Below are 23,590 nucleotides of genomic sequence, written 5' to 3'. Positions count from 1 at the left end.
GAAGAATTAAATGATCTGCTGAACGGAATGAACAGTCTAATGAGTACACAGTGTGGTTTGAGAGTAAATCGGAGAAAGACGAAGGTAATGAGAAGTAGTAGAAATGAGAACAGCGAGAAACTTAACATCAGGATTGATGGTCACGAAGTCAATGAAGTTAAGGAATTCTGCTACCTAGGCAGCAAAATAACCAATGACGGACGGAGCAAGGAGGACATCAAAAGCAGACTCGCTATGGCAAAAAAGGCATTTCTGGCCAAGAGAAGTCTACTAGTATCAAATACCGGCCTTAATTTGAGGAAGAAATTTCTGAGGATGTACGTCTGGAAAACAGCATTGTATGGTAGTGAAACATGGACTGTGGGAAAACCGGAAGAGAAGAGAATCGAAGCATTTGAGATGTGGTGGTATAGACGAATGTTGAAAATTAGGTGGACTGATAAGGTAAGGAATGAGGAGGTTCTACGCAGAATAGAAGAGGAGAGGAATATGTGGAAAACACTGCTAAGGAGAAGGGACAGGATGATAGGACATCTGCTAAGACACGAGGGAATGACTTCCATGGTACTAGAGGGAGCTGTAGAGGGCAAAAACTGTAGAGGAAGACAGAGATTGGAATACGTCAAGCAAATAATTGAGGACGTAGGTTGCAAGTGCTACTCTGAGATGAAGAGGTTAGCACAGGAAAGGAATTCGTGGCGGGCCGCATCAAACCAGTCAGTAGACTGATGACCAAAAAATAAAAAAATAAAAAAATAAACGATTAAACGATTTGGGAGACAATCTGAGCAGCCCAATTACGTTGTTTGCAGACGACGCTATCGTCAATCGTCTAGTAAAGTCATCGGAAGATCAAATCAAATTGCAAAACCATTTAGAAAAGATATCTGTATGGTACGAAAATTGGCAGTTGACTCTTAACAATGAGAAGTGGGATGTCGTCCACATGAGTGCTAAAAGGAGTCCGTGCTAAAAGGAATCAATTACTTCTAAAGCTCGTAAATGCAACTAAATACAATCACGAACAACTTAAATTGGAAAGATCACATCGAAAATGTTGTGCGGAAGACGAATCAAAGACTGCGATTTACTGGGAGAACACTTAGAAAATGCAACGGATCTACAGAAGAGACTGCCTACACTACGCTTGTCCGTCTTCTTTTGCAATACTGCTGCGCGATCTGGGATCCTTTACAAATAGGATTAACGGAATACACCGAGCAAGTTCGGAGAACGGCAGCACGTTTTGTATTATCGAGGAATGGGGGTGAGAGTGTCACGGACATGGTACAGGGTTCGTGGTGGACATCATTAAAACAAAGACACTCTCGTTGAGGCGCAATCTTCTCACGAAATTGCAATCACCAAGTTTCTCCTCCAGACGCGAAAATCTTTTGTTGACGGCGACTTACATAGGGGGAAACGATCATCATAATAAAATAATGTAATTCCGAACTCGTGCGGAAAGATGTAGGTGTTCGTTTTTTCCGTGCGCTGTTCGAGACTGGAATAATAGAGAGTTATTGTGAAGGTTGCTCGATGAACCCTCTGCCAGGCACAAGTGTGATTTTCAGAGTATCCAAGTAGATGTAGATGAGGATACCGACTTTGGATGACAACAAAATCAATTATTTTTCTGCGCTCATATCCTTTCTGATTGTCAACAGACAATTTTTTTTGTAAGTTGAATCACTCACTCCAACATCCCTCCATTCCACTGATTGAGTACCTTCATCTTCCTTTCTGTTACATCTAAAAATCCTGTATGTGTTGTCTTCACCCCACCCATTTCTTCTTTAGAGTCTATCTTCGGCTCAAAGATAGTAACTGTTCCTACACTTTCAAACAACACAAATTGAATAAAACACTGAATTTTAAAAATTGTTTTTTTCTATTTATCTTGATGTGTCCATATAATCGAACTCCAATTTGGAGGTTGATTATTGGTCATCCTATTATCGTCCACCAGTTTGTTATAGTTGAGTACCAGTCTGTCCATTTATTCTTACAATTCAGGTTTAATTTCATTGCATCTATTTTCCATGCAAATTCACATATTATTTGTCCTTCTTAATCTGCAAAACATAAATACACAACAGTATCCAAATCCTTGGCTTTTAAAATACACCGGAAAGAACACCCAAACTGAAATTACCTGCCCTCAGTTATTGAGGAAACTTATTAAAAAATTTTAAATTGAAAAATATCAATGAAATGCACTTTTTCTAGGAACTGAAACGCTTTTATAGTGCAACTAATAAATTTATCAAGAAAAAGTGATACAGTAGTAAACTGTATTTTTCTCTACAACTTCTTGTGGCTCCTCATAGAAAATGTGGCTTGCTAGAAAAATCATGACTCCCTGAAAGAATAATATTTTTTGTGTAGTTAGTATGATCCAGTTTTTTTGTCTTTGAGATAAGAAAGCTGTGTGGCTAAATTGTACTCATTGCACAATGATGAAATTACAGCTGTTTGCCAACAACAACCTCACCAATCTCTCACCAAACACATCCTTGAACTTTCTTGCATCAGATGCTTGCATCAGAAAACAACAGACTTCAGAATGCAAGTAATTCGTCCCAAAACATTTTAGGTCAAGAAGACCAGAGATATAACAGTTTGCAGCACAGCGATCTTACAGAATATCGATATTTGAGTCCACAAAATGGTTATTTCATTTACAAATATTTTCAAATTATTATCTAGAATAAATTATAGAAATAAGAATAATGATAAAAATAATCACTACTAATAAAAATCTTTCCAAAATTTAGAAAAATGTAGCTCCTATAAATGTGTATTTTTTGATCATATATTTATATGATAGAAAATGGATTTTTCTGATGATATATTTATATGATAGAAAATGGATAATACTTAATGAGCTGTTTACTAAAAAAAATGAGACGGAAATGTTTTTATAATTTCAGGAAAATGTCTGTGCATAGGGTTACCTAGTTACCTTAGTGTCCACATCGTCTGAGTGTTTGCAAGTATTGAGTATTGCAGTTGTTTGTATATATTATGTATTCTGGTTTGGGTGAAAATATGGTCATTGACCAGATCTCTCACACGTTTTATAAACGCATTCGGAGCTGACCACTTCCCAACTGGAGATCAAAATCATTTGTTTACTTAAAATAAGGTTTCAATACTACAGCACGCAATATCTCTACATTTTATTTCTGCCGAAAATGTGACCTGATTCAACACAGCCAAATATTTCATGTGAGCGTTGCAGGTGGAAATGTATGCTTCAGGCATACATTTTACAAGTCTTCTATCGACGTCTACCTTACGCAGAATTGCATAGCACAGTCAGAACTGAATTGAAAGCACCCTCCTTGACAGGAGCGAGGATTGCTACAAGTTTAATACTTGCTTAGACGTTGACAGTGAGTACTTGAATATTCATTATGGATGATACTATACATTTTAACTGTCACAAGAATCACCAACATTTTTGTGTAAAGTGATCACATATCAATCTGCGAAAAAATCACGGATAATTAATGAAGAATAACATCCGAAATGTTTCTAACATACTTTCACTATGTACGTTTTCACTGTGCACGTTCGTCCTTAGTCTGATACAACCCACTTATCTGAGACTATTCTGGAGTCCCTATTCTCTAAGACAACTCTTCATTATAAGGATGTGCTCTGGACAGCTAGAAGGACACAAGAAACGTGTTTGTTTCATGTGGGTGATCACAGTGGAGTAAGTTCCATCCAGGTCAGTTTACCCAAAGTTGTACAGCATTATAGTTTCCATATACCGCATTACTTGGCTGAAATGACAGTCTCCTAATAAACCAAAATCTTCTTTTAGATTTGGCATGTCCCAGCATAGGCCAAGCAGGCAAAAATATTACAGGTTATAAACATGTGGTTAACGTCAGCACAATCCGTATTTCATCATTCAAACCGCCATTGGAGAAAAATCCTGTTTGTAAACAAACAGTGTCCTCTGAGGCAGACGCATCCAAACCAAAACTTAGTTGGAACATAACCAAAAGAGTGGAAACACAAGTAGTCTTATGAAGGTGAACCTAAGCTGACATTTAGAATCACATACAAACTTTTTTTCAACTCTTTTCCATCTTAATATCGATCCACACATGGAACAGGCATGTTACAGCAAGGCTTGGTGTTCAGGTGCAGGAGAGCCTCTGATGGACATCATGCCTCAGTATCCAGCGTGCCTGCCGAAACCTTGTTAGCTGTGCCAGTCGCTGGAGTTTTCCCACACATTTCATAAGATCAGCTCTGACGACACATCCTCTGCCACCGACCACGTATTGTTGAAACTTTCCCATTTTGTTGTTCTAACGCCACGGCTCGACGTTTAATGCTATGCTATTGATATCTGGTTTTAAAGATCACATTTGGAAATCCTGTATTGAGAAAGTCATGGATTGAAGCTTTCTCCTAAATGTAGTTTTTGAACTTTCCTACTGAGGTAACAGTATTATAAATCATGGCAATGGACAGAGAAAGACTAACAAGCCTGCTACAGGTGTGTGTCCTGACATAAGCTGGACAACAGTATGGTTGCCACCCACTATTACAGCCTCATAACCCTCAGGTTATAAGAGTCGAGGGGCATGAAAGGGAAGCAGTGGTTGGGAATGGAGTGGGACAGGGTTGTAGCCTCTCCCCGATGTTATTAAATCTGTATATTGAGGAAGCAGTAATGGAAACAAAAGAAAAATTTGGAGTAGGTATTAAAATCCAGGGAGAAGAAATAAAAACTTTGAGGTTCGCCGATGACATTGTAATTCTGTCACAGACAGCAAAGGACTTGGAAGAGCAGTTGAATGGAATGGACAGTGTCTCGAAGGGAGGATATAAGATGAACATCAATAAAAGCAAAACGAGGATAATGGAATGTAGTCGAATTAAGTCGGGTGATGCTGAGGGAATTAGATTAGGAAATGAGACACTTAAAGTAGTAAAGGAGTTTTGCTATATGGGGAGCAAAATAACTGATGATGGTCGAAGTAGAGAGGATATAAAATGTAGACTGGCAATGGCAAGGAAATCGTTTCTGAAGAAGAGAAATTTGTTAACGTGGAGTATAGATTTAAGTGTCAGGAAGTCGTTTCTGAAAGTATTTGTATGCAATGTAGCCATGTATGGAAGTGAAACATGGACAATAAGTAGTTTGGACAAGAAGAGATTAGAAGCTTTCGAAATGTGGTGCTACAGAAGAATGTTGAAGATTAGGTGGGTAGATCACATAACTAATGAGGAGGTATTGAATAGGATTGGGGAGAAGAGAAGTTTGTGGCACAACTTGACTAGAAGAAGGGATCGGTTGGTAGGACATGTCCTGAGGCGTCAAGGGATCACAAATTTAGCATTGGAGGGCAGCGTGGAAGGTAAAAATCGTAGAGGGAGACCAAGGGATGAATACAGTAAGCAGATTCCGAAGGATGTAGGTTGCAGTAGGTACTGGGAGATGAAGGAGCTTGCACAGGATAGAGTAGCATGGAGAGCTGCATGAAGCCAGTCCCAGGACTGAAGACCCCAACAACAACACAACCATCAGGTCCTGAGTGTTTATCCAATATCTCCTCACATGGTTACACAGCACCAATCTTGGAGGAAGTGTAGTTCAAACTTTTCAGTTGGAAGACTTGTCAATTGAGAAAACACATTACAAAGATTCTATCTGGACACAATGGTTACCATAAGAAGAATTTTGGACTCAGCACTCTTAGGAAGTCCTAGCCTCCCTTTTATCAGGACATTACCCTCCTCAATTTCCCACATGGTTACACAGCACCAATCTCTGAAGAAGTGTAGTTCAAACTGTTCAGTCCACAGACTTGTCAATTGGGAAAACTCATTTCTGAGCCTGTGGCTGGACCATGGTTACCCTGGATTCACTAGAACGATTTTGGATTCAGCACTCCTATGAAGCCCCAGTCTATCTTTTATCAGTACCTTAAGTTCCTCCACCAGAGAAATTTGCCAGTTTCAACAGCAACCGTGTTCACGGCACATATACAGGGACTGCTATAGTGATGCCAGAGAACTAGTGTCTGGCCATTGTGGTTTCCCTATACATTCTAGAAATCTGAAACCGTGTCAGAAAGCTACTGTACACCACTGAAGGACTTCTTCCCACAGGGTTGCCAGTGAGTAGGCAGTCCCGTAACCTTCCCTCAATCACTACACGTACCTCCATCCTTGTAAGCTAGTGCTCTGTTGGTGGCTCGCCATGTGTTTCTCCCACGAATGTTCTTTTGTAGCTGGACATCAGCCCGGCCCTGTACCTGGAGAGCGTGCTCAACCTGTCCAGGTTCGCCGTCGACTACTCCTTCGGCCGGCTGCGGGAGCCCGTCAACAAGACTGAGTGGACCAGCCACAGCAATGTGGCCACCGTCAATGCATTCTACGACACCCTCGAGAACTCCATACGTGAGTACACTATACGATGGAGCCTCCAAAGTGGTGACCATTGTGTGCAAGTGTCAGGTTATCCAAAGGGCAGCTGTGGTGTGCATTGGACAATTCACTGTTCTCAGATAAAGCGCTATTGTCTTTAACTCACTACCGAAGTGCACGGCTGACGAAAGAGGGTCAGGGTATTCAATCTCTCATTTCTTTTCAACCAAACTAAGCAAAAGCAACTAGGAAGTGAGAACGAGAGACTACCAACGTGTGTGTGTGTGTGTTTGTGTGTGTGTGTTTTACATACACCATTTTTATCTAGCAGCCACCGCGAACTAAGACACAAAGGAATTGCAGACAATGGCTGCGAGTGGGCATTGATTTACGAGGGCAGTTCAATAAGTAATGCAACACATTTTTTTTCTCGGCCAATTTTGGTTGAAAAAACCGGAAATTTCTTGTGGAATATTTTCAAACATTCCCGCTTCGTCTCGTATAGTTTCATTGACTTCCGACAGGTGGCAGCGCTGTACGGAGCTGTTAAAATGGCGTCTGTAACGGATGTGCGTTGCAAACAACGGGCAGTGATCGAGTTTCTTTTGGCGGAAAACCAGGGCATCTCAGATATTCATAGGCGCTTGCAGAATGTCTACGGTGATCTGGCAGTGGACAAAAGCACGGTGAGTCGTTGGGCAAAGCGTGTGTCATCATCGCTGCAAGGTCAAGCGAGACTGTCTGATCTCCCGCGTGCAGGCCGGCCGTGCACAGCTGTGACTCCTGCAATGGCGGAGCGTGCGAACACACTCGTTCGAGATGATCGACGGATCACCGTCAAACAACTCAGTGCTCAACTTGACATCTCTGTTGGTAGTGCTGTCACAATTGTTCACCAGTTGGGATATTCAAAGGTTTGTTCCCGCTGGGTCCCTCGTTGTCTAACCGAACACCATAAAGAGCAAAGGAGAACCGTCTGTGCGGAATTGCTTGCTCGTCATGTGGCTAGGGTGACAATTTCTTGTCAAAGATTGTTACAGGCGATGAAACATGGGTTCATCACTTCGAACCTGAAACAAAACGGCAATCAATGGAGTGGCGCCACACCCACTCCCCTACCAAGAAAAAGTTTAAAGCCATACCCTCAGCCGGTAAAGTCACAGTTACAGTCTTCTGGGCCGCTGAAGGGGTTATTCTGTTCGATGTCCTTCCCCATGGTCAAACGATCAACTCTGAAGTGTATTGTGCTACTCTTCAGAGATTGAAGAAACGACTTCAGCGTGTTTGTAGGCACAAAAATCTGAACGAACTTCTCCTTCTTCATGACAACGCAAGACCTCACACAAGTCTTCGCACCCGAGAGGAGCTTACAAAACTTCAGTGGACTGTTCTTCCTCGTGCACCCTACAGCCCCGATCTCGCACCGTCGGATTTCCGTATGTTTGGCCCAATGAAGGACGCAATCCGTGGGAGGCACTACGCGGATGATGAAGAAGTTATTGATGCAGTACGACGTTGGCTCCGACATCGACCAGTGGAATGGTACCGTGCAGGCATACAGGCCCTCATTTCAAGGTGGCGTAAGGCTGTAGCATTGAATGGAGATTACGTTGAAAAATAGTGTTGTGTAGCTAAAAGATTGGGGAATAACCTGGTGTATTTCAATGCTGAATAAAACAACCCCTGTTTCAGAAAAAAAATGTGTTGCATTACTTATTGAACTGCCCTCGTATATCAATGGGCAAAGTTGAACATTTGTGCCAGGTTGGGATTCGAACGTGAGTCTTCTGCTTACTAGGCAGATGCTCTGACCACAAAGCCACTGCATGGGCTACCCTGGTACACCTCCTGCCAGACCCAAATTCTCCGCAGTGGTTAGCACACTGGACTCGCATTCGGGAGGACGACGGTTCAATCCCGTCTCCGGCCATCCTGATTTAGGTTTTCCGTGATTTCCCTAAATCGTTTCAGGCAAATGCCGGGATGGTTCCTTTGAAAGGGCACGGCCGATTTCCTTCCGAATCCTTCCCTAACCCGAGCTTGCGCTCCGTCTTTAATGACCTCGTTGTCGACGGGACGTTAAACACTAACCACCACCACCACCACCCAAATTCTCAACCTGTCCACACACCACTGACGTAGTGTCACTTGCCCATCATCCTCATTACCTGTGGCATTACTGTGATTCTCGAAGGAGTTTGCGATTGGTGTGCAGCTGTAGTGTAGAGACCATTGGCCTTCCTTAACTTTATATATGCAGGGTGAGTCAGGAGGACAGGTACACACTTTGAGACACGATAGTATTTGTGGTTCTGAACAAAAAATGTCATATGGACATACAGGGCTATTACAAATGATTGAAGCGATTTCATAAATTCACTGTAGCTCCATTCATTGACATATGGTCGCGACACACTACAGATACGTAGAAAAACTCATAAAGTTTTGTTCGGCTGAAGCCGCACTTCAGGTTTCTGCCGCCAGAGCGCTCGAGAGCGCAGTGAGACAAAATGGCGACAGGAGCCGAGAAAACGTATGTCGTGCTCGAAATGCACTCACATCAGTCAGTCATAACAGTGCAACGACACTTCAGGACGAAGTTCAACAAAGATCCACCAACTGCTAACTCCATTCGGCGATGGTATGCGCAGTTTAAAGCTTCTTGATGCCTCTGTAAGGGGAAATCAACGGGTCGGCCTGCAGTGAGCGAAGAAACGGTTGAACGCGTGCGGGCAACTTTCACGCGTAGCCCGCGGAAGTCGACGAATAAAGCAAGCAGGGAGCTAAACGTACCACAGCCGACGGTTTTGAAAATCTTACGGAAAAGGCTAAAGCAGAAGCCTTACCGTTTACAATTGCTACAAGCCCTGACACCCGAGCTTCCATGAGCTGTTGCAACCGCGCCGAAAATTCAAAGCGTTTGAATTTTCGGCGCGGTTGCAACAGCTCATGGAAGACGATGTGTTCAGTGCGAAACTTGTTTTCAGTGATGAAGCAACATTTTTTCTTAATGGTGAAGTGAACAGACACAATGTGCGAATCTGGGTGGTAGAGAATCCTCACGCATTCGTGCAGCAAATTCGCAATTCACCAAAAGTTAACGTGTTTTGTGCAATCTCACGGTTTAAAGTTTACGGCCCCTTTTTCTTCTGCGAAAAAAACGGTACAGGACACGTGTATCTGGACATACTGGAAAATTGGCTCATGCCACAACTGGAGACCGACAGCGCCGACTTCATCTTTCAACAGTATGGTGCTCCACCGCACTTCCATCACGATGTTCGGCATTTCTTAAACAGGAGATTGGAAAACCGATGGATCGGTCGTGGTGGAGATCACGATCAGCAATTCATGTCATGGCCTCCACGCTCTCCCGACTTAACCCCATGCGATTTCTTTCCGTGGGGTTATGTGAAAGATTCAGTGTTTAAACCTCCTCTACCAAGAAACGTGCCAGAACTGCCAGCTCGCATCAACGGTGCTTTCGAACTCATTGATGGGGACGTGCTGCGCCGAGTGTGGGAGGAACTTGATTATCGGCTTGATGTCTGCCGAATCACCATCGTCATCGTCATCACCCTTCATCTGACTCCCATTGCTGGAAATAGCTCTCCTACAGACTTCTCCACACATTCCAGCCTCCAGGTACATACATCCCTATCCCACCAGCATGTCCTGTGACGTCACCTGCCACCTCTCACAGCTCCTGGTCCCAGCAAGTAGCAGAGGATTCTCTCGCTCCGTCTGGCATACATTCCCCTAGCCACAAATCTCACCCACCTCCATCTCGATCCTACTATTAATGTTATCGTATCGCGTCTCCCACTCCCTGACCACGTATGTTTGTCTCCCTAGTAATTCCTGATGCATATCTCCTCATTGTTACCTGAGCTACAATCAGTTTTTGAATGATTTTGGCGCTGAAGGTCTGTGTCCCACAGCTGCAAGTCACATATGCTAGCACACACTGTATCATAGACATGCTATATGAGGGTAATGGGAGGTACTGTTTTGAAAACTCTATTTAATTCATCAAATATCACCAGGAAGAGGACATACAAACTAACAACCATCTAATAGGAGTTGATGAGTCCTCTTATTTAGGGACGAGAATAGTCAGGGGTACTATAGCTGAACTCAACAGGGTTTTCCAAACAGTACTTCCCATTGCTGTCGAATAGTACATCAACAATCAGCAGCTGCTAACGGGTGTCACTTACAGCAGTGGGACACGTTTAACACAGAAATCTTTCAAACATTTATTGTTGCTCAGCGTTCAGAGGAGAATTGGAAACCAGGAATTACTGCGGTGGAAGCAGAGGCAGATTTCTTTATTTATATATATGCTTTCCTTTCAGTCTGTTATCTAGATATAAGAGTAGACCAAATGTTGCACATGAACTAGCATGAATATAGCATTTAATATTTTAACATCTTTTCAAATTTGTTACTGTAACTAAGCATTATGGTGTTTAAGTAGGGTGGAAGATCTGCATAAAATATCTACATTGAAAAAAATCAATAATTTTTAAAAGAAAGTAAAAAACCATTCACTACACTTCAGCCAGCTGATACACATATATATCTTCATTCTGAATCCGAAAGGCACATGACACTGTTCCAGTGTACTATGAAGTGTCGTTCGATCACGTATTTTGTGATTTATAATTGTGGTATGTACTGCTATACAACGCTACACTACAGAGCACTATACGACATTATACTGTGGTACCTGGTACCTGAACCGAGCTGGGTTTCTCTCTTGTTTGGACGGCTAGCCCTCTGCACGCTGAACCGCAGGTCAGGATTCACAGGAGTTGGGCTGTAGAGGTGTAGAAATTGGGAGACGACTGTCAGGAAATCCTTCCTGATCCTCTCCAAGGATCATCTTCTCACTGTTTCCAGAAGACTGTTAGGTGCAAGGAAGCACAGCCTGCAGTCATTCATCCTGTTGGGCCCACTCGTAGCCGACGGAAAACATTTCGAAATTTCGCATGATGCTTTATGCTTCTAAAAATAGCTGCGATTTATGTACTGTTTGCGTAGCATGAGGGATAAGCTACTGACCTGTCATGGCAAAAGTTATAGGTTAGAATCCTGTCAGTACTTGCAGTTCTTTTATTCTTACATCTTTATCGAAAAGACTTTGAGCATTATTTTTGTTGAATTAATTGGTCTAAACGTATTTTTTTCTGTTCCTCTCTCACGCCATATTAACCATCGTATGAAATACATCATTTGCTCTCATTTTTCCTTCTATCAGTCTCTTTTGTCTTGGAATTCTTGTTTATGTGATTTTCATTATTGTTATGTCTTAACTTTGATTTAATTTCTTCCATTTTCCAGTCTTACATTTTCCTCAATGTTATTACATTCACTATTTTTATTTCTTATTTTGCTCGAATTTCATTTAACTTACATTCCTCGTTTTAGTTTAAATCATCATCAGCATTATTTTGTCCATAGTACAATAAGAATTAATGTTTTAAATATTTCTATAATGACTGCCGTTCAAAAATCTTGTAACGACAAATCCATTCTTAATGGCATTGCACTGTCAATATAAATATATTATTTCACCCTTTTTTTACCGACAGATAGGCATTTTGAATTGTTTAAACGTAATTGTATGTAAATAAAAATAATTAAATTCACATGCACAAAGATTGGAAAAAAAATTGCTGGTCAGCTAATTAACTGAGTAAAAATAGCGATCAGAGACATTTCTATAGAATTTTAAAACACCTTTTTGTGTGAGTAGTCAGTACTTTGGCCATTACGCTCCGCAGCCAGTATGTAAATTGTTACTATTTTTGAAGTAATAGAGCACCATACGAAATACTGAAATTTATTTCGTCGATTACGTGCAAACTAGATCGCACCTGCGAGAGTAGATGCAAGCTGCGGTACCTAGAACTTCTACCGTACAGGTGGTTTCAAAAAGGTCGAGCCCATGGTTTGGGATCTCTACTTGTTAGTCTGACAGGGCGCGGTCTGCGGAGAACGGATACAGACAGACGGGTCAGGGGACAAACTGGGGCTGGGGAGATACGATGTGGCGGCCGCAGTGATGGAGGAGGGGTCAGACGAGGCCAGGGGAATGGGGGCGAGCAAGTTCTCTGGTGGACTGTCAGAGGTTGCTGTAACACTCCATACTCCTTGTAATGCATTCCACTATCCAACCAGAGGCGTCTGTGACTTCACATTCACTGGTTTGGACGTCTTTTTGGAAATGTTATCCACTAAAAATTTCACAAACTGCAGCCTCATCACACGTTTAGTGTTCCTTACATACCATATAGCTTTGTTGCTAGGACGGGAGGACGGGACTTGAGAGTTGAACATTAGTGAGCAGCTACCATTACTGGTGGTGGAGACTCTGCGCACAGCAGCGGTATGTGTGGTATTGGGTGTCTACATCTACATCTACATTTGTACTCCGCAAGCCACCCAACGGTGTGTGGCGGAGGGCACTTTACGTGCCACTGTCATTACCTCCCTTTTCTGTTCCAGTCGCGTATGGTTCGCGGGAAGAACGACTGCCGGAAAGCCTCCGTGCGCGCTCGAATCTCTCTAATTTTACATTCGTGATCTCCTCGGGAGGTATAAGTAGGGGAAAGCAATATATTCGATACCTCATCCACAAACGCACCCTCTCGAAACCTGGCGAGCAAGCTACACCGCGATGCAGAGCGCCTCTCTTGCAGAGTCTGCCACTCGAGTTTGTTAAACATCTCCGTAGCGCTATCACGGTTACCAAATAACCCTGTGACGAAACGCGCCGCTCTTCTTTGGATCTTCTCTATCTCCTCCGTCAACCCGATCTGGTACGGATCCCACACTGATGAGCAATACTCAAGTATAGGTCGAACGAGTGTTTTGTAAGCCACCTCCTTTGTTGATGGACTACATTTTCTAAGGACTCACCCAACGAATCTCAACCTGGCACCCGCCTTACCAACAATTAATTTTATATGATCATTCCACTTCAAATCGTTCCGCACGCATACTCCCAGATATTTTACAGAAGTAACTGCTACCAGTGTGTGTGTGTGTGTGTGATTTCCACAGAGTTCCCAGCGGGCATCCTCCAGGGCGCCTTCTTCAGCGCTGACCGTCCCAAGTACATGAACTACGGCGCCATCGGCTTCGTCATCGGCCACGAGATCACGCACGGCTTCGACGACGAGGTACCTACTTTTCATATACGTACACTGACGGCAAAAAAATTGCAACACCATGAAGGAGTCGTGCGACATCAACGGAAGTTGGTAGGCAGTCACACAAGAGCTGCTTTAGTATCGCCATTGCGAGGATGAAAATCAGGTTTGCTTTAAATACATGCTGTAACAGTTGTGAGCACTAGTTACTTTGAGATTGGACGTGGTGAACTGATGTTAATTATCTGGTGTAACCGCCAGAATGATGAATGGAAGCATGCCGATGTGTATGCATTATGTTGTTCAGGTGCCAGGTGTCAGTATGAGACTGGAGTTGCATGCCTGTTGCACCTGATCGGTCAATACAGGGGCAGTTAATGCTGGTTGTGGATGACCCGGCAGCTGTCGCCCGATGATGTCCCATATGTGCTCGATTGGAGACACATCTGGTGAGTGAAGGGGCCACAGCAGCATGTCGACTCTCCGCACTGGATGTTGGTTTACAACAGTAGTATGTGGGCGAGCGTTATCTTGTTGGAAATCACCTATGGAATGCTGTTCACGTATGGCAGCACAACAGGTCGAGTCACCAGATTTTCGTACAGTTTTGCAGTCAGGGTGTGTCAGGTAACACAGAGTGCTCCTGCTCACACACGAAGTCGCACTCCAGACTGTAACTCCCAGTGTGGGTCCATTGTGTCTGGTACGCAGACAGGTCGGGTGCAGGTCCTTCAATTGCCTCCTTCTAACCGACACACAGCCATCTCTGGCATTCAACATCACAACAACCATGCAGGCTACTCTACGAGGTGTGGCTAGAAAAAAACCGGACTAGTACTGGTGAAACAATAAAACGAATGCAATAAGGCTGAAAGTCGCGTGGCCTGTCACGTGACTCTCGCTCCGCCTACTGCTCGAGTTTCATCTGCCTCCTGCACTCAGTCTGCCCGTGGCGTCTGTTTTAAGTAGTTGACGTTTTGTCTGTGCGTCGGAAAATGTTGAGTGTACAGAAAGAACAGCGTGTTAACATCAAATTTTGTTTCAAACTAGGAAAATCTGCAAGTGAAACGTTTGTAATGTTACAACAAGTGTACGGCGATGATTGTTTATCGCGAACACAAGTGTTTGGGTGGTTTAAACGATTTAAAGATGGCCGCGAAGACACCAGTGATGACACTCGCACTGGCAGACCATTGTCAGCAAAAACTGATGCAAACATTGAAAAAATCGGTAAACTTGTTCGACAAGATCGCCGTTTAACAATCAGAGCAGTGTCTGAGTTAACAGGAGTTGACAAGGAAAGTGTTGGGCAGATTCTTCATGAAAGTTTCAACATGAACAAAGTGTGTTCAAAAATGGTTCCAAAGTGTCTCACAATTGAACAGAAGGAACGCCGAAGAATGATTTGATCTGACATCCTGGAAAACACTGAAAGTGATCCCACCTTCTTACAAAATGTTATTACTTGCGATGAATCGTGGTTTTTTACTTACGATCCCGAAACTAAACGCCAATCGATGCATTGGAAAACTCCTGGTTCTCCACGACAAAAAAAAGCACGAATGTCAAAATCGAAATTCGAGTCAATGATGATTGTTTTTTTTGACATCAAAGGGATTGTGCACATTGATTGGGTACCAGAGGGACAAACAGTGAATCAGCATTACTACATTAGCGTCCTGGCTACCGTACGTGAGCGAGTACGGAGAAAACGGAACGATTTGTGGAGAAAAAATTCACGGATCCTTCACCGAGACAATGCCCCAGCTCACAGTGCGTTGTGAGTGAAGACGTTTTTGGCAAAACACAACATTCCCGTCTTAGATCATCCACCCTACTCACCTGATTTGGCCCCCTGTGACTTTTTTCTTGTCCCTAAAGTCAAGTCAGCTTTGAAAGGAACCAGATTTGAGACTGTTGAAGCAGTAAAAGAAAAAGCGACGGAAGTAATGTATGGACTTACCGAAAATGATCTGCAGCATTGCTATGAACAGTGGAAAATTCGTATGGAGCGGTGTAGAGACCGAGGAGGAGAGTACATTGAAGGAGATAACATGAAATTGTAAATAATTGTAAATAAATGTTTTTCCCAGCATCAGTCCGGTTTTTTTCTAGCCGCACCTCGTACAGTATTTTTTCGTCTCCCACTATTTTAAATTGGTATTTTTGATTTCAACTCATTTTAAAGAACGCAAGTGCCGTTCTTGGATGGTTTTTAATTTTCCGCCATTTTAAACTTTCGACAAGTGGTGCTGCATGGGGAATGTAGGTCTGGCAACTACGCAGGCTGCGCGAGTGAGCTGTGATGTTAGAGGGGTGGGGAGAAACGCTGTTTTATGCTTAGGGCAATTGACCTGGGACTACCATCTTGGATTACGTACTTACCATGTGGCCTACTTCCACAATACTGGATTGTGATGTCAGAGTGGAGAGGAGAGGGGGGGGGGGGGGATGAGAGTTTGGTGTGAAACCCGCCAGCATTGCATGACCCACTTAGAGAATGTGGGTCATGTGCGCTGCCTATCTGCTAGCACCTGCGTCAGCTCTGGCAATTTCCTAATACTATCTTTGACCGAGATTGCCCTCTTTGCCTGTCTATTCTGTTTGTGTCCTCCCTGCTTCATTCATTACGCATCATTTTGCTTCTAAGGTAGCAGAGTTCCTTCACTTAGTTTACTGCACGGTTCCGAATTTTGCTGTTTTTCGCCGATGTCATTTCAGCTCCTTCTTAAGTTTAATCTCATGTTCTGTTCTTAGTAGACCATCCACGCAGTTTGTCCATTTCTTCATTGCTATCACTGAGGATAGCAACATCATAAGCGAAAGTTTATCCATGCTTGAGGACCCATATTTTATTTCCGTCATTGCTTGTTCGGTTTTCACTGACCAGTACGGGAACAATACTGCATCTCTTTCTTACATCCTTCTAATCTGGGCATGTCGTTCTCGGTATTCCAGTTCTCAGCGTTTTCCTACGGTTTGCTCCTATTTTTCTCAGAATTTAGACCATGTAGCACCATCTTCCTTTTCTGTCTCGAGTCTCGCACTGTAAGGTGACTTGCAGACTGACTATGCAGATGTAGATGCAGATGTAGAGTCTCTATTGTTCTGTAACTGTATCTTCAATTGTTTCCCCTACCGCAACGTTTCAATATTCCACCTGTATTAGAATATAATTTCCTTTTAAATAGTTAACCAGTAAATACCCTCATATATTGTCTCTGTATCTTTGTCTTCTACTTGCGGCGTTTGGATTTATACCTGAATACCTGTTGTGGCGTTGGTTTGCTGTTGATTCGGATGAGAATAATCCGATCTCTGAATTGTTCGAAGTAACTTGCTCTCTCCTATTCAGAACGAATCCTACTGCTGTTATACTATTTTCGACTGTTGCTGAAATTACCTCCCACTCGCCTGATCACATATCCTGTTTCCATTTCACTTCACTGACTCACATTAGACATACACTCCTGGAAATGGAAAAAAAGAACACATTGACACCGGTGTGTCAGACCCACCATACTTGCTCCGGACACTGCGAGAGGGCTGTACAAGCAATGATCACACGCATGGCACAGCGGACACACCAGGAACCGCGGTGTTGGCCGTCGAATGGCGCTAGCTGCGCAGCATTTGTGCACCGCCGCCGTCAGTGTCAGCCAGTTTGCCGTGGCATACGGAGCTCCATCGCAGTCTTTAACACTGGTAGCATGCCGCGACAGCGTGGACGTGAACCGTATGTGCAGTTGACGGACTTTGAGCGAGGGCGTATAGTGGACATGCGGGAGGCCGGGTGGACGTACCGCCGAATTGCTCAACACGTGGGGCGTGAGGTCTCCACAGTACATCGATGTTGTCGCCAGTGGTCGGCGGAAGGTGCACGTGCCCGTCGACCTGGGACCGGACCGCAGCGACGCACGGATGCACGCCAAGACCGTAGGATCCTACGCAGTGCCGTAGGGGACCGCACCGCCACTTCCCAGCAAATTAGGGACACTGTTGCTCCTGGGGTATCGGCAAGGACCATTCGCAACCGTCTCCATGAAGCTGGGCTACGGTCCCGCACACCGTTAGGCCGTCTTCCGCTCACGCCCCAACATCGTGCAGCCCGCCTCCAGTGGTGTCGCGACAGACGTGAATGGAGGGACGAATGGAGACGTGTCGTCTTCAGCGATGAGAGTCGCTTCTGCCTTGGTGCCAATGATGGTCGTATGCGTGTTTGGCGCCGTGCAGGCGAGCGCCACAATCAGGACTGCATACGACCGAGGCACACAGGGCCAACACCCGGCATCATGGTGTGGGGAGCGATCTCCTACACTGGCCGTACACCACTGGTGATCGTCGAGGGGACACTGAATAGTGCACGGTACATCCAAACCGTCATCGAACCCATCGTTCTACCATTCCTAGACCGGCAAGGGAACTTGCTGTTCCAACAGGACAATGCACGTCCGCATGTATCCCGTGCCACCCAACGTGCTCTAGAAGGTGTAAGTCAACTACCCTGGCCAGCAAGATCTCCGGATCTGTCCCCCATTGAGCATGTTTGGGACTGGATGAAGCGTCGTCTCACGCGGTCTGCACGTCCAGCACGAACGCTGGTCCAACTGAGGCGCCAGGTGGAAATGGCATGGCAAGCCGTTCCACAGGACTACATGCAGCATCTCTACGATCGTCTCCATGGGAGAATAGCAGCCTGCATTGCTGCGAAAGGTGGATATACACTGTACTAGTGCCGACATTGTGCATGCTCTGTTGCCTGTGTCTATGTGCCTGTGGTTCTGTCAGTGTGATCATGTGATGTATCTGACCCCAGGAATGTGTCAATAAAGTTTCCCCTTCCTGGGACAATGAATTCACGGTGTTCTTATTTCAATTTCCAGGAGTGTAGATTAGTAAATGTGACTACATCTTAGGGCCAGGAGCGTGAAAGAACAGGTGGTCGATGAAGTGTAATAATATTCTACCAAGAGCCGCTATTGTGATAATGTTTGATTAGGCAACCAGACGCGACGTTCCGATCACGTCATCTTCAGGCCTGTCGCTTGAATGACACCAAGCATCACTTGTGCATGCGTAAGACAAGGCACCAACACCCGAAATTCGTGAGCCTGTGTGCTCCTCACACCTGCACATGGAGTTCGGTTATCTACAGAAGCAGATACGAATATTGGTGCCTCATCCTATACGTGCACGAGTGGTACTTGGTATCACTCGGGTCATAAACCTGATGATGACGTGCCTGGCAAGTCGAAACTCATTGTCTGAAATTGCCTGATATTCCATGCTCCGACACATAAAATGTTATCATTTCGTTGGTTAGTCAATATTTTTTCATGGCTAGCTCCCCTTGGACAGCTGCTTCCCTTAGATCCGAATGGGAAACTGTTCCGATCTCTTTAGCCAAAGCAGAAACTATCCTGACACTGGAATGAGATTTCCACTCTGCAGCGGAGTGTGTGCTGATAAGAAACTTCCTGTCATATTAAAACTGTGTGCTGTATTGGTCCTCGAACTCGGGACCTTTGCCTTTCGCGGGCAAGTGTTCTACTGAAACTTCCTGGCAGATTAAAACTGTGTGCCGGACCGAGACTCGAACTGGGGACCTTTGCCATTCGCGGGCAAGTGCTCTACCACTGAGCTACCGAACCGAAGCACGACTAACGACCGGTCCTCACAGCTTTACTTCTGCCAGTGCCTCGTCTCCTACCTTCCATACTTCACAGAAGCACTTCTGCGAGACTTCTATGCCATAAATCTTCTCCTGCCATTGAAAAGGTCCCAAGTTCGAGTCCAATTCCGGCACATAGGTTTAATCTGCCAGTCTGCCCTACACTTTTCAATTACAGGCTACATGTTCTGTAGATACTCATAAATTATCTTTAATGCAGTGCTTTCCATTGTCTCCTGCATCTTTATACCGTCGATCACCGCTGATTCTTCCATCTTTTAGGGGCAGTTTACAACCCCAAGGACAATAGATTGCCCTGAAACTCTGTTCGCTCTTCCACCCTCTCTGACAAAGTATATGGCAGAACGAGCGTGAGTGCTTATGCCAGAACCTTTCTCCTGCCATTGCTGATGATTTCAATTCAATGTTTATTCAGAGATCGAACCCAGGACCCAGCACATTTTGCTTACTGATTAAAGATGCTATTCCTAGACCACGGGGGTGACACTGAGATACATTGGAAGATGTACCCCATCCACAAAGGTGGCTAAGACAATCAACGTATGATTGGTGCTTGTCATTCTGGGACCATACCAGACAGGAGAAATAGAGGAAATGGGGAATATTCAAAGAAGAGCAGAGAATTTTGCTTAGGTCCGATTAAGAAGCAGGAGAGCAATGGAGATCGTCATCCAACTCCAGTGGCATATACTTGAGGAGTTGCTTTATCCACTTAAGTGTGCTTTACTTTTAAAATTCCGCAACCATACGTTCCTAGAATAGGCATCCTATGTATACGTAAAAGGGAGGCCACAAAGGTAAAACCAGAAAGATTCAAACTCATATGGAAGCCCACCATGTGCTGCTGCTGCTGTGGTCTTCAGTCCTGAGACTGGTTTGATGCAGCTCTCCATGCTACTCTATTCTGTGCAAGCTTCTTCATCTCCCAGTACCTACTGCAACCTACATCCTTCTGAATCTGCTTAGTGTATTCATCTCTTGGTCTCCCCCTACGATTTTTACCCTCCACGCTGCCCTCGAATACTAAATTGGTGATCCCTTGATGCCTCAGACCATGTCCTACCGACCGATCCCTTCTTCTGGTCAAGTTGTGCCACAAACTCCTCTTCTCCCCAATCCCATTCAGTACCTCCTCATTAGTTATGTGATCTACCCATCTAATCTTCAGCATTCTTCTGTAGCACCACATTTCGAAAGCTTCTATTCTCTTCTTGTCCAAACTATTTATCGTCCATGTTTTACTTCCATACATGGCTACACTCCATACAAATACTTTCAGAAACGACTTCCTGACACTTAAATCTATACTCGATGTTAACAAATTTCTCTTCTTCAGAAACGCTTTCCTTGCCATTGCCAGTCTACATTTTATATCCTCTCTACTTCGACCATCATCAGTTATTGTGCTCCCCAAATAGCAAAACTCCTTTACTACTTTAAGTGTCTCATTTCCTAATCTAATACCCTCAACATCACCCGACTTAATTCGACTACATTCCATTATCCTCGTTTTGCTTTTGTTGATGTTCATCTTATATCCTCCCTTCAAGACACCATCCATTCCGTTCAACTGCTCTTCCAAGTCCTTTGCTGTCTCTGACAGAATTACAATGTCATCGGCGAACCTCAAAGTTTTTATTTCTTCTCCATGGATTTTAATACCTACTCCGAATTTTTCTTTTGTTTCCTTTACTGCTTGCTCAATATACAGATTGAATAACATCGGGGAGAGGCTACAACCCTGTCTTACTCCCTTCCCAACCACTGCTTCCCTTTCATGTCCCTCGACTCTTATAACTGCCATCTGGTTTCTGTACAAATTGTAAATAGCCTTTCGCTCCCTGTATTTTACCCCTGACACCTTTAGAAAAGAGATGGTTAAAAATCTAGAGAAAAATTTATGTCATATGCAATTGTTACACAGCTTTTTTTTTAACACTCTTCAGGGTCGTCAGTTTGACAAGGACGGCAACCTGGTGGACTGGTGGGACCCTATGACCCACGACAGGTTCCTGGAGAAGGCAGAGTGCATCATCTCGCAGTACGGGAACTACACCGATGAGCAGACTGGCTTGCACGTGAGTATAGCTGCTTCTTTGTCCTCGTGGCTCCTTCTCTAAAAGTACTACTCTTTGTCCTAATTTTTTTTAAAAAAATCTACACACATCAAAAAACGTTTCGCATCTCCTCGGTTCCGAGAGTTCTGGAACATGTACAGAAAATTGGAATACAGATCAACATAAACATCATTTCCGCCCTTTTTATTGCTCATGAAAACCACACATTGCATGTTGTACTGCCATACAGCGAGACCTTGGATGGTGGTGGTCCAGATTGCGGTACACACCGGCACCTCTAATACCCAGCAGCACGTCCTCTTGCATTGATGCATGCCTGTATTAGTCGTGGCATACTATCCACAATTTCATCAATGCACTGTCCAGATTCAACGGCGATTTGGGGTAGATCCCTCACAGTGGTTGGTAGGTCATGTCGTCCATAAATTGCCCTTTTTAACCTATTCCAGCATGTTCGATAGGGTTCATGTCTGGAGAACACGCTGGCCACTGTAGTCGAGCGATGCCGTTAGCCTGAAGGAAGTCATTCACAAGATGTGCACTATGGGGCCGCGAATTGTCGTCTATGAAGACGAATGCCTCGGCAATATGCTGCTCCTACAGTTACACTATAGACCATTCACTTATCGTACAGCTGTTATGGCGCCTTCCATGGCCACCAGCAGCGTATGAAGGCACCTCATAATGCCATCCCAAAACAGCAGGGAACCTCCACCTTGCTGCACTAGCTTGACTGTGCATCTAACAAGGGAACCCCCCCATCGCACCCCCCTCAGATTTAGTTATAAGTTGGGACAGTGGATAGGCCTTGAAAAACTGAACACAGATCAATCGAGAAAACAGGAAGAAGTTGTGTGGAACTATGAAAAAAATAAGCAAAATATACAAACTGAGTAGTCCATGCGCAAGATAAGCAACATCATGGCTAATGTGAACATAGGAGCGTCGTAGTCCCGTGGTTAGCGTGAGCAGCTGCGGAACGACAGTTCCTTGGTTCAAGTCTTCCCTCGAGTGAAAAAACTTTTTTTTTAAGTTATGATCTGTCCGTTCGTTCATTGACGTCTCTGTTCACTGTAATAAGTTTAGCGTCCGTGTTTTGCGACCGCACCGCAAAACCGTGCGATAAGTAGACGAAAGGACGTGCCTCTCCAATGGGAACGGAAATCATTTGATCGCAAGGTCATAGGTCAACCGATTCCTCCACAGGAAAACACGTCTGATATATTCTATACGACAATGATGACGGCATGTGCGTCACATGACAGCAATATGTTGTCGACCCACCTACCTTGCACACTTGGCGAATGGGTAAAAAGAATCTTCTACCTTGCCCGATTTAGGTTTTCTTGTGAATGTGATAATCACTCCCAAAAAGTGATGAAAAGATAAGAGTTTGTCACATAAACTGCAACAAATGAATGCAACAGTTTCACAGTCGCACAGTTTTCCCTCTGCTCTGCCATAACATATATTTTTAACGTTTTGAAATTTTTCCGTGTGTAGAGCATCAAATCCTGCATATGTCCAAGGAAATCTGAACATGTCCTGGAATATTGGAGAGCGAATTTGATTATGTGTGAGTGCCTGAACTTTGATAATTGTCTGAAAATAAGAAGTTAAACGTTTCACTCGAGGGAAGACTTGAACCAAGGACCTCTCGTTCCTCAGCTGCTCACGCTAACCACGGGACCACGGCGCTCCTGTGTTCACACTCGCCATGATGTTGCCTATCTTGCACATGGACTACTCAGTTTGTATATTGTGCTTATTTTTTTCATAGTTCCACACAACTTCTTCCTGTTTTCTCGATTGATCTGTGTTCAGTTTTTCAAGACCTATCCACTGTGCCAACTTATAACTAAATCTGAGGGGGGTGCGATGGGGAGGTTCCCTTGTAAGGCATTCAGCCTGATCGGGTAGCTTCCAAACACGTCTCTGACGGTTGTCTGGTTGAAGGCATATGATACACTCATCGGCGAAGAGAACATGATGCCAGCCCCAAGTGGTCCATTCGGCATATTGTGGGGCCCATCTGTACCGCACTGCAAGGTGTTGTGGATGCAAAGATGTGCCTCGCCATGGACGTCAGGAGTGAAGTTGCGCACCATGCAGGCTGTTGCACACAGTTTGAGTCATAACACGACATCCTGTGGCTCCACGAAAAGCGTTATTCAGCATGGTGGCGTTGCTGTCAGGATACCTCCGATTCATAATCTGTCGACAGCGGTCATCCACTGCTGTAGTAGCCCTTGGGCGGCCTG

General features: G+C 44.3%; 1 protein-coding gene across 2 annotated transcripts in view; it reads left to right on the top strand.

Moving 5' to 3' along the window:
• The window catches only part of LOC126213142 (neprilysin-2-like), a 319,779-nt gene that overhangs the window by 248,738 nt on the left and 47,451 nt on the right, over positions 1-23,590 (top strand). For both annotated transcript variants that reach the window (XM_049940760.1, XM_049940759.1), the window contains 3 exons: positions 6,264-6,432; positions 13,471-13,589; positions 21,198-21,329. In XM_049940760.1, coding sequence (XP_049796717.1) covers positions 6,264-6,432; positions 13,471-13,589; positions 21,198-21,329 — 420 coding nt within the window. The remainder of the gene's footprint in view (positions 1-6,263; positions 6,433-13,470; positions 13,590-21,197; positions 21,330-23,590) is intronic.

Source organism: Schistocerca nitens, chromosome 11, assembly GCF_023898315.1.
Source record: "Schistocerca nitens isolate TAMUIC-IGC-003100 chromosome 11, iqSchNite1.1, whole genome shotgun sequence".
Classification (NCBI taxonomy): domain Eukaryota; kingdom Metazoa; phylum Arthropoda; class Insecta; order Orthoptera; family Acrididae; genus Schistocerca; species Schistocerca nitens.
The sequence above is the reverse complement of the archived record's forward strand: the minus strand, read 5'-3'. Positions and strand labels throughout refer to the sequence as shown.